Raw genomic sequence first — 12142 nt, 5'->3', positions numbered from 1 at the left:
AAGCTACCTCTCAGTGCAGGGCTGCTCAGGGTCCCTACACCTTCAACTGTCCCAAAGTCTGGGATCTGGAATTTTGTGGGATGTCTTTCTACTTGTAAGTGTTGGGGACTAATTGAAAGAAGCTTTTAAATACTGTAAAGACCAAACAAAACACATGTGCCAAGCCTGAAGACTGTCGCATTTGGGCTCCTCTCTTGTGTTCCAGGTATAGCTACAAGAGCCCAAGAGTATTTCTCCCTTTTTTGTTGTTGTTGCTTTGTTTTGTTTTTTTAAAGATTATTTATTTATTCATGATAGTCACAGAGAGAGGAGAGAGAGGCAGAGACACAGGCAGAGGGAGAAGCAGGCTCCATGCCGGGAGCCCGACGTGGGACTCAATCCCGGGACTCCGGGATCGCACCCTGGGCCAAAGGCAGACACTAAACCACTGAGCCACCCAGGGATCCCCTATTTCTCCCTTTTGTAAGTCCAGATGGGGTCCATGCCTCTACGCTGCTTACAAGTCAAACTCAAGCCTCCTTCTCCTGGTGTTTAAAGTTCCTAACTCCAATTCCAGCCTTTTCTGCAAAAATGTTTTTCATACTGACAACATGGGGCCATCGCCATTCTTACTGAGTGCTCTGCTGAGCACTGCACAATGCCTTCATTTGATCACTCTCCTCACTGTGTGACAAGGGAGGAACTATCATTATGCCCTCTGGCAGGACAGGAAAGTCACAGCAGATTAAGTAACTTGCCTTTTAAGTGGTCATTCAGAATTGGAACCCAGTTCTACTGTGGTGCAAAGTTCTGCTGTCCATATGCCCTTTGCCTCTACGATACCACACACCTCCTCTTCCCCAAGCACACCCTCGAATATTCACCTCTAGGCCTTTGCTTCTGCTGGGAGTCCTCCCCAGCGCTGTCTGTATCTGAACCCTTGCTATCCTTCAAAGCCTTTCTAAAATGCCGCTTCTGCCATGAAGCTCTTCTTGACCTCTCCAACGCAATGTGCTCACCCTCTCACCCCCCTGGAGCTTCTCCTTTGTACCATTTTCCCCATTTCACCCTACAGTTAATTCATGTGTTTACTCATTCAACAAATTTTAACCTGATGTTTATATTGGCCTCGTGCTGTGCTTGGTGTTGGATAACATAGGAGTAAACAGACTCTCAGCTCTCTTTCCATAGAGGAGATAGACAAATTCTATCATTATAAATTTGTTGGATGATATGAAAGAAATAAACAGGGTGAAGTGATTGAAAGGAACTGGTCGGGAATGGACCTGCTTAGAACTGTAGTCAAGAAGGCCACCTTGAGTTAGTGACATTAAAAGGAGTCACAAGGTTGCCATGAACATCTAGCACAAGAGCATTTCAGGCAGAGGAAACAGCAACTGCAAAGATCCTGAGGTATGAATGAGCATGGATATTGTTCTAAAAAAAAAGATAGCAGGTTTGCATGGCTCAAGCAAGTTATCAAGGGTAGGACAAGATGTGATGAGATTAGAGAGGTCATCAGGTGTCAGATCATGTTGGATCTAATAGGCCACATAAAGGAATTTGGATTTAAATCAAAAGTCCTAAATTGGAATAATCTAAGTGTGATAAGAAACCACTAAAGATTTCCTAGCAGGGAAGGACAGGATCTGATTGACATTTTTAAAAGGTCACACTGGTTTCTGAGTACATAATGGATTTTAGGAGGAAGGAAGAAAGCAAGTATTGAATTTGGAAGTTCTTTCCACAGTCCAGAAAGGAGAGAATATTGGCTTACACTAGGGTGGCAGTGGAATGAAGAGAAGTAGATTCCAGATATATTCTAGACATGGAGCCAACAAACTTATAGCTATTGTTGAGCTTAATTAGCTCATCCTCGCTTCATCTTAAAAGCAGACACCCTTTTTCTAACCATTTTTTTATAGATCCCATGACCTTTTTATAGATCCCATGACCTTGATCACATGGTCAAGGAAGTTGATAAATATTTATTGAATTAAACTGACTTCAGTTAAATTGAGTTGAATTAAATTGAACTAAGTCAAATGGAATCAAATTTAATCAAATCATTGTACTAGAGTTCAATGTGTGAGGAAGTGTTTCTGGTTCTTCAAGGAAGGTTCCATTGGGCTGCCAGTGTCCTAACCTGCAGCACTTCCTTTGGCAAGCTCAGAAGCAAGTTTTGTAAAGCCACTCCCTAAAACATGGATACACAGCTTCAGGCCCAATTACACGCTGGTCTAAAAGTGTAATTGTAGATCCAGAGAATCAATTGTAACAGTGGTTCAGATCATTAACCAGCCAACCACCTGAGTCTATGTCAGCAATTATGTAAATGTTCCTGCAATTAGATTTGCATTTATATTTGATTGTAATGGTTTTAATATCTTTTTTAAAAAGCTATATATGTGTCCTCATATCTGTGCAAGGAATGTCAAATCAAGGGGTCATCCAATCATGATGAGGTTGCTGCAGGCAAGGAGATATATATGTGAGTGTGTGCATGTGTATGTGTAGACATCTTCTAAGTCAAGGAAATAGCTTAAGACAGCTCTTCTTCTCATAATTTTTTAGTGATTTTTTTCTTTTTTGGTAAAAGGTAACTGGTCAGTACCAACATCCACATGCCTTCATAAAGGCTAAACCATATGTCGCTCACCTGGTGAGTGAGCACTTGGATTCATCAGAACAGATGCCTGGGTCTATTAAAATCTCTGTAATCCTTTGAAAAGCCTGCAAAGCAGCTCAGGGAACCCCCACAGCCCCCTTTCTGCAATGCCTGGCCCCAGGAACCTTAACAACCCCTTAGAAGAGCACATTCTACAGGGTAAGTAGTTCTTCAAGCACCTGCACATCCTACCTTGAATGGTATTGGTAAAAGATTTCTCCCAGGCATACATTTTAATCAGCTTGATGCAGGTCAGAAATTCATTCATTGTCTGAACTCGCTTGTCTGTCACTGAAATTGCTGATCTTCGGAAAGCTGAATTGAGCTTAGCCATAAACATCTGAAATCAAGGTATAAACAGTGTTCAGAGAGAATTGCTGAGTTGCAGTTGGCCTAAAAATTCAGGGATCAGAGTATAAGTGCCAGGGAAAGTTCTAAGGGAAGCTGGCCTGAGATTCTTGCCATCTTTCTCTTGAGTTGTGGCAGCTAATGTGGACGAGGGGACACCACTGATGATCAGACAGGTGATATAAATACATGAATTGCTAGGATGCAAAGAGATTGTTGGGGACTTTGACAAACTGAAAAGCATGTACCCCTCCCCTAGGGCATTCAAATTCAAGTTCTTAAAAAATAATACACTGTGCCAACAACAAAAAAAAGTACATTTGTGAGCACAAAGTGGGGGCACAGGCTTCAAGTCCCTGCCCTGGAAAGGAAGCCTTCTATCCAATTCAGTGAGAACATGTGTGCAAAATGCAAGCGTACAGCAGTTACAATTGCAAAGGCCTGCCATTACCTGGATGGGGATGAATATGATGTACACAGATATCCCGATGAGGGCTGTGGGCCCCAGAATGAAAAAGGCATATACTGCACAAACAGTCATTAAGATAGGGATGGTGGCTGGCAAGGGACAAAACAAGGCAGCTTCAAACAAGGAATAACTGTCACTTGATAATGTATTGAGCACCTGGAAAGAAAGCACATGGGTTCAGGCTTTGGAAGCTTCATGCAAACATCTCCTCAACTGAAGGCTTTCAGAATGGTTGAGGGGTCTGAGGAGAGAAGAGAAAAAAACTGCCTTAAGGGGGAGGGGTATCATCAGGGGACCAACATGATGAGTGACTCTCATGCTGATCTAATTTTGGAGAGGCCCGTCTTTTAGGACTGAGAGTCCCAATGAAGAAATCTTGGCAAAAAGAGTAATAAATATTACCATCTAAGAGCATTCTGGAGAGATGGCTAGCTGCCTACTCTTTATCTATCTCTTCTTCTTGCTTTTTTCAGAGCAGCAATGTGCCCAGCTTAAAAATTACATTTTTCAGCCTCTTTTGTGGAAAGAGTATGGCCATGTGACTGTGTCAAGGGCAATGAGATAAAAGCCAAAAGTGTCAAATGGGAGTTTGAGAATGCATTCTTATAGGGAGCCAAGTCAATTTAGAGGACATATACCTTATTCTTCTCTCCTTCATCTTACCAGCTATCTGAAACATGACCGGCATGGCGGGACCTCCAGCATCCATCCTGAGCCATTATGAGAGCCATGTGCTGGCATAGTGACAAAGAAAGGTACGAAGATCCAGAAGTGTTCATACCAGCCCTGAGTTACTCTCTTCCAGACTCCTTTTACAAAGAGTGGAACAAACTAATCTTGCTTAATCTACTGTTATTTTGGATTTTCTTATTCTATGCAACCAAGTTCATCTTCAGTGATACGGGATGCTTTGGACATAATGAAAGAGCAACTATAAGAAAGAGGCAAGGCTTCTCCCTTACCTTATACCACCTGGAGTTCCCTTGACTAGGGAAATCTTTTGTGTAAATGATGAGAATCTTATTGCTAAGGCTCAAGGGCTCAAGAAGATATAAATTCGGGGCACCTGGGTGGCTCAGTTAGCTTCTGACTCTCGTTTTTGGTTCAGGTCATGATCTTGGGACTGTGAGATAGAGCCTCAAAATGGGCTCTGTACTGGGCATTGAACCTGCTTGAGATTCTCTCCCTCTACTTCTCTCCCCCACCCTCTCTCTCTCTCTCCCCCTCTCTCAGAGGGAAGGAAGGAAGGAAGGAAGGAAGGAAGGAAGGAAGGAAGGAAGGAAGGAAGGAAGAAAGAAAGAAAGAAAGAAAGAAAGAAAGAAAGAAAGAAAGAGAAAGAGAGAGAGAAAGAGAGAAAGAAAGGAAGAAAGATAGATCCGGAAGTCCAGCAGACGTAGTCTTTACTATAGCTTTAGGACTCCAAACTCTACACAGGCAGAAACATTGGACCAATTGCTCACTCATTTTTTTGTGCCTGTGGTGTGTTCCATACTGCCTCAGTGTCCTTTTTGACAATCAAAGGGATTGAATGAGGTTATCCCCATGCCCTGTCTCAGTTGAAACAGGGAAGCCTTTCCAAATTCCCCAGCTTGAATGGAGCCCTCCTTTCACTGAACTCCTCCAATGTTTTGAGTCTCCATCATCTCATTCAGCAGAATGTTGGGATATAATGGGTAGGACATTGGACAAATAAAAGGCATATGCATTATCCAGGAAGCATATCTCACTCAATTTCAGAAAACTTAGGATTTAATTTTCTAAAATTAAACTCTGGGCCAGCTTACCTCACCAATAGAGATGTGTGCTAGTGTCTTGAAGGACACCAGGTTTTCGAAAACCAGGGTGGAGACAGCCACCTTCAATCGGATCGCTGTGCGGTAATTTATGGCCCAGGCAAGGGCCCAGAAGAGCACTTTGGTAAACTCAGTAGCAAAAAGGGCCATGCACAGGCCAGTGCCAACCCAGACATTCCTAGAAATGCTCTCTGTCTGTTGGAGGATTTGGTGAATGAGAACTGTCTGTAAAATAGCACAATGGAGAGAAGAAAGAGCCATTGGAGGTTGAGGTTGATATAGGAAGCCTCAGATAATGTCAGCAAGCTGACTTTATGAGGCAAACTTTTTAATTAATTTCAGTGGCTGCTGCTGTGCTTGTCAAGGATTAGCTTTATGAAAATTTGCCCCCAAGGAGCTCAAAGATAATGACAATGTACTAAACCCAGCAGCTCATAGAGAAAGTAACTAATGGCATTCTTTGCCAATCTGGGGACCTATTTGACAAGGCAGAAAAAGGGCCACCCCCACTCACCGGCCCTATGGCTGCCATGATAATGCACAGGATGTTGGCCACAATATCCATCAAAACACGTGTCCTCTGGAATTTCCAGACCACTCGGCCCAGAGAGGCTTTCTCAGGGCCCACACTTTCTACCTCTTCATCCCAAAGGATTCGAAATCTGTGATGAAAGAACAGGAAGAAGGAAAGGGATTTCATTTCCACTTGCTATTTGAAGTTACTTTGATGAACAAACCTCTCAAGTGTTCTCAACACAACCCTCATCCCTAGCAGTGGTGCCTCCACACAAGCACCACTGATTCTCTTTTCTTATTTTCCAGAGCAGGTGGGGTATGGGAGGAGCAGAAGGACAAAGCCTTGGCACGAGCATAAGCTGGTACCTGATACTTGGGCACTTCATTTCCTGCTCCTACTGCCCATCTCTGGCACAATACCAGTTCTGATTAAAAAAAGAGAGAGAGAGAGAGAGAGAGAGAGAGGCAACAGAAAAATTACAAGAGTAATCTTCCCCAGGGCAGTAAAGAGTTTGTCCATTTCAAAGATCTGAAAGAAGGCCAGTGTGACAGAAGTGTGGTAAAGGAAGAAAGAGTTGACATGACACTGGGAGGAGGGGCAGAGCCAAACAAATCCCATGGGACCTCATAGTTCTCAGGAAGGAGTTTAAGTTTATTTTCCTGAGCAAAATAAGCCATTGCAGGTTTTAAAGCCAAAATGATAAGATCATTTTACATATCTAAAAGAACATTCAGATTGCTGTGAAAATGATGGATTATAGGGCAACAAAGGCAAAAGCATGGGGACCACAGGAGGAGACTGTTGACATCCAGGGCAGAAGTGGCAGAGGTTTGACACTGGATTTAAGGGAAGTGCATTTGAGGGGGATGGACAGAGACAACAGGACAACAAACCCCAATTTTCTGGCTCAACCAACCATGTGAATGGAGTTTGTCAAGAAGAGGATAAGAGTATATATAGCTTTAGATATGAAGTCGCATATTATTAAGGTTGTGTTTGGGGTTGAGTCTTTGCAGTGGATAAGCTCACCTAGGAATAAGCATAGCACGGAAGAGAAGCAGATCCAAGTTGATGTTGGGTAGATGGAAGGAAACATTAAAAACAGAAAGAGAAGTTTGGACCAGAGAAGTAGAAGGAAAATGCTGCCCCTTCTGTCTGATCTCACTGGCAACTTTCTCCAGACTATGATCTGGGGAATTACTACTGAATGAGATATCTGAAGTACATGGGTGAGGGGAACCACAGTTATAGAAACAATTGCAAGACCATGATTAAAACTCTCAGCCCTATAACCACATACTCCAGACTGTGCCTTGCACTTTACCCCATGTGGCCAAAGATAAGAAGATTCCCAGAAGAAATAAGTGCAGAGAAGACTTAGAAAAGTTCCCCATTGTTTAAGACATTATGACTCATCCCAACCTCAAAGGTCAAAGCAGCTTGTGGAAAGAATGAAGTTAATGTCTTTATCCTTATGCTGATGTGGAAAAAAGTCTATAAAGACTTTTTTAAAAGTCTTTTTTAAAAGCATTTATAAAAATGCTTACTGAAAATAGCAAAATGATTGATTCTGTAGTATGCTTCACTTTGTTTAATGAAAAAAAAAAACGTGATGTGCAAGTGAGAGGAACAATAAGAGGTACTGATCTGCAGAAGATGGTACCACAGGGTGTGCTTAATCAGAGTAGAAAAAATTCTGGACAGATCAACATCAACTTTTAACAATGCTGACCTCTGGGGAGCAAAGCAGGAGTATGGTAGAGATACTCGTAGGGCTTAAAATGTCTGTTGCTTTAACATTTTTAGAATGAATACGAATTAGGTTGAACCGATGCAATTTACATTTTTTGCAAGTCAAAATTATCAAATATTGGTGTCTTCATTTGCTTCAGCCTAAACATATTTTGCAATATAAAAGCCCAAGAATGATTTTTGAAGTAAAAATACAATGTGTGGAGCTGCATGTAGCAGCAGCCCAGGTGGGTCTGGTCAGCACAGTGCAAAGTGAAATTCTGGCCACCTTTGTCCTGATGTAGTACTCCTACAAACTAGCGACAGCCCAGCCAGCATGGTCCTCAGCTTCAGCCTGTAGCTCACAAGCAGTCCTTTTTCCACACCAACTCTCCCCATACCTCACCTCCCCAGAGATTGGGACAACAAGTTCAGTCAGCCCAACCCAGCAGCCACCAAAGAGGGCCCCCAAGGACCTAGAAGTATCCATTTCCACACCTGGGGAGGGGGAGAACTCAAAGGGCTCATGGGCCCCGTATAGGGTAGGCTCCTCTCCTGAGGTGACCCAAGTGAATCCTGGTACCTTTTGGCATTGGCATCCGATGAGTCATATGGTGACAGCGGAGGCAGGGTGTCCACAGTCAGTGTGTGCTTGTAGCCCCTAACCATCACTGGTGTGAGCCAGGAAAACGTAGCAAAGGAGAGTAGCCCTGCATCATCCACAGGGTTGGATGCCAGCCTAAGACAAATGAGATACTCCATGTTCCAGGGCATAGTGGTCAATGCCTTGAGTCCCTGGCTTGAGCTCTTAATAATCACAGCCACACTTAGAAGCCATGATTCCCACCCATTAGCCCTTTGAGCAGTGGTGTGTGCTGGGACCAGCACCAATCAGCTTGTGAGAGCTGATTGTAAGATTTTCAGGAGTTTTGCAAGTTAGTTGCTAAACACAGCCAACATTTAAAATTTCATAATTTTAGGGATGCCTGGGTGGCTCAGCGGTCAAGCGTCTGCCTTCGGCTCAGGGCGTGATCCTGGAGTCCCGGGATGGAGTCTCACATCAGGCTTCCTGCATGGAGCCTGCTTCTCCCTCTGCCTATGTCTCTGCCTCTCTCTTTTTGTGTCTCTCATGAATAAATAAATAAAATCTTTAACAAAAATTTCATAATTTTAAATAAATTATCTTAAGGACAAAGGTAATAAGTACTTGAAACTCATCACTTCTTAATTATTTTACTAGATTTTGCTAGTATCTATGATCTTTAGATTTTGTAAATCTATTGTATCTATATGGTAGAAATACCTCATAACAGGGTGCTAATGCTCATCTCTTTTCAATTTGGCAGCCAGTGACATCACATTGGCTTGAAATCCGCTATGTTAGGCATGGTCACACCATAAGAACTGATAATGTTACTAACCAGGGAATTCTTTTAGTGAGCCAGTGTTGAACATTAAGCAATGTTCAAGTCTCATGACCATCCCATGTGAAAGAGGACACCTGACCCATTTGTCATGAGGAAATAAAGACCCAGAAGCTGAGTATCAGAGGAGTAGGGTCCATATCTTGTGCTCTCAGAAGGATGGGGAAGGTGCAGAGCAAGTCATGCCACCATGGTGGAGGGGCAGGGAGGCTACCTAATCAGGCACGTGATGGAGGCAAACTCATGGTTCTGCAGATCAGAAGGATAAAATGAATTAAAACATTTAAAGTGCTATGGCTACATACATATTAGCTAACAGATTAAAAAAAGGAGGATGAGGAAGGTGAAAGGGAGGAGTAAAAAGAAGAAACAGAGAGGTACAGAAGGAAAAGGAGAACAAAGAAGTAAAAAGAGGAGGAGGAGGAGGAGAAAGAGTAAACAGCCAAGGAGAAGGAAGGAAGAAAAGAAAGAAAAGGAAGAGGAAATGGAGGAGGAAAAGACCTTGGTTTTCCCCCTTGAGAAATTAACCATCTAAGACAGAATAAAATCAGAGACCTGGAGTAATATCTACTGATTATTAAGTGATTAGTATATTCTGGACACTGTAAGAGTTTTATATTTGTAGCAGATGCTGTCCGGATGCCCTGAGTCACAGACTCTTGTCATACAGACCTCGGATCTCAGCTATAGAGGACAGTGTCATGCTAGCTAAGGCTGAGTATCCCATCTCAAATGTGAGCTATGCTGCTTTTCACTACCTGTTTTAGTGCCTTCTCAGGAGCCTAAGTGCAGCCCAGAATTGTAGAGGGCTGATGCCTCCAGAGGCAAATCTTAACAAATGGAGTATAGGAACCCCTGGATAAATGCATTCTCCATTCTTTGGGTGGAAAACTGTACACTTTCTCAGGAGGTCCTAGTAGAATCCAGTCCCCATTCCTACAGCAGTGACACTGATGACACTATGTTGTCCTTCCCTGCCTCACTTCCCCTAAATCTTGCCTCTTGCTTCTTGGGATCACCTCCTAAATGAGCTACCAAGTTCTCAGCTCAGACTCTGCTTTTGGAGAATTCAAGCTAAGAGAGTATTAACAAGGTACTATGTCCCCAGCAAATAGTAAAATTTCCTAAAAGGTGGCTTTTATGATAAAGTCATACATTACCTCATAGAATTCTTAAAACAAATCAGCGAAATGTACAGAAGAGTAGTTTAATGACCCTATTTCATAGACAAGAACATCATGATACAGAGAAGTACTTGACCAAAATCTTACAGTTGATAAGTGGTGGAACAATAATTCAAAGCCACTGCTTGCTGACTCCAGGGTCCCATCATTCTCTTAAGCACTACACAACATTGCCTCTCCACAAAGCCATTATAAACTTAGCCAAAACAATGGGTAGTTATTGTTTTCCTGCCTGGGGCTAAGGAAATGGTAGCCTATTCCTCCACCTTTCAACCTTCATCCCTCCTTTTAGAGGGATCAAGGTACGTCTTCCATCCAGAGGTTGTAGGAGAGAGCAACATTGTGTCACCTCTCTAAGGGGATGCTACTTGGCCTTCTGCTGTTCAGGGGACAGGACACAGGGCCCTTTCTAGGTTAAAAAAAAAGGCAGAATTTTATAATATTGTGACTAATAGAATATTAATAATATATCATATCATATCATATCATATCATATTCTAGTTAAGCATGTGAGCTTAAAAGTCAGGCTGCATGTGTCCCTATCCTACAGTTCAAAACTGATCCAATTCCCTCTCCCCACCTGTATAGAGTAGATCCATTCCCCTTGGAATGTGAGCTTGCAGCTGCTTCCCTCTGTAGATCTATTTCTTTATACTTTGAATCTGGGCTGACTTGTGACTTAATTTGGCAAATAGAATGCTGTGAAAGAAATGGTGTGCTAGTTCTGAGCCTGAGTCTCAAGAAACCCTATATGCTTCCACTCATCATTTTGGCAGTTTACTAAGTGATCAAGCCCAGGATACCCTAATGAGGATTGATAGCCCATGTGGCCTACCTGTCCCCATTGCCCCAGCCTACAGTCAACTGACCCTGAGAAGTAAACCACATTGCTGACCAGCAGATTTATAAGTAAGCCTAGTCAAGACCAAATGAATCACCCAGCTAAGCTCAGACCAAATTGCTGACCCAACCATAAAACTGTATGCTAACTAAATGGTGATTGTTTTAGGCTTCTAAGTGTTAACAGAAAGTTTGTTACAAAGAAAAAGCTAACTGATGAACTTACTTACCTTCTCTATGCCTCACTTCCCCACCTATCAGATAAAGATAACAATACTTCCATGGCGGTTGTGAAAAATGAATGAGACCATGTTTGTAAAGTGCTTGGACAACTTGTGCTGGCACAATGAAAGCTGTCCTTAAACATTGGATATTGTCTCCCTCTCACCAAAGGATAATGGGAGTAAAGAAGTGGTTAATAAATGGATGGATGGATGGATGGATGGATGACCAAAGGACAAGCATATAGAGCACCAGCATGGGGGGCAGAGCCAGTGCCTACTCTCCTGATGGGGAGAAACTAATTCTGGAGGTTCCACCCTGGCCCTCCATCCAATCCTCTTTCTGGCTTACCTTGCACAGGGTCTCACCGGGATCATGGTCTTTAGGCTGGGGTCATATCTTTCTATAAACGATCTTCGCTGGCCTCGCCGATCCAGATCTGAGATAAGGTAGGGACCTTCACCCACCATCCTGATGGTGGCCTAGGGACACTTTCACTCTGCAGCACAGAGATGAGGAAGGTCACTGAGGAATGACGACACTCTGGAATGGGATCAGCCAATCCCTACTTCACCCAGACTCTACCCAGATCAGCTTCCTTGCTTCAACCCCTTAGACAGTTTTATCAATTAGGTTTCTACATTTATGGGGTAGATGGGGAATGGGGTTTGAGGTGTGGCCAGAAACCCTGCCACATCCCTCAACTCCACTATGAGGTTTCCTTATTAGCAAGGACATTCAGTGCCTCTTCTTTCCCAGTTTGGGTTGACTGGGAGAAGAAAGTCTACTGTGAATTTTCTGTTGGGAGCCAGTCTGAATCCCAAACCAACAAAAGAGCTCCAGGAAGGTATGTTTGCTATCACACAAATTTCCTTCACACAGAGTGAAGTTTGGCATACACACACACACACACACACACACCCTTTTTCTTCCTGCTTCTCTTAGATACCCAGGAGCTTATACATCC

At 43.0% G+C, this 12142-nt stretch overlaps 1 protein-coding gene and 1 long non-coding RNA gene across 4 annotated transcripts in view; one reads left to right on the top strand and one right to left on the bottom strand.

Moving 5' to 3' along the window:
• The window catches only part of LOC112931812 (ATP-binding cassette sub-family C member 12), a 65488-nt gene extending 53843 nt beyond the window's left edge, over positions 1–11645 (bottom strand). For 2 of the 3 annotated variants that reach the window (XM_072744237.1, XM_072744247.1), the window contains exons 1-6: positions 11527–11645; positions 8089–8244; positions 5772–5919; positions 5249–5482; positions 3447–3620; positions 2840–2987 (exon numbers count right to left, since the gene is read on the bottom strand). In XM_072744237.1, the coding sequence (XP_072600338.1) occupies positions 2840–2987; positions 3447–3620; positions 5249–5482; positions 5772–5919; positions 8089–8244; positions 11527–11645 (979 nt within the window). Of the gene's footprint in view, positions 1–2839; positions 2988–3446; positions 3621–5248; positions 5483–5767; positions 5920–8088; positions 8245–11526 lie in introns of all 3 variants that reach the window. The other variant, XM_026014558.2, reaches the window with a different exon arrangement.
• LOC140596220 (uncharacterized) lies at positions 1253–8616 on the top strand. Its single transcript, XR_011998255.1, has 3 exons — positions 1253–1392; positions 4131–4219; positions 8486–8616. It is a non-coding gene; the product is annotated as an uncharacterized lncRNA (long non-coding RNA).
• Positions 11646–12142: the final 497 nt, after the last annotated feature.

The sequence above is a fragment of the Vulpes vulpes genome, chromosome 2, assembly GCF_048418805.1.
Source record: "Vulpes vulpes isolate BD-2025 chromosome 2, VulVul3, whole genome shotgun sequence".
NCBI lineage: Eukaryota > Metazoa > Chordata > Mammalia > Carnivora > Canidae > Vulpes > Vulpes vulpes.
The sequence above is the reverse complement of the archived record's forward strand: the minus strand, read 5'-3'. Positions and strand labels throughout refer to the sequence as shown.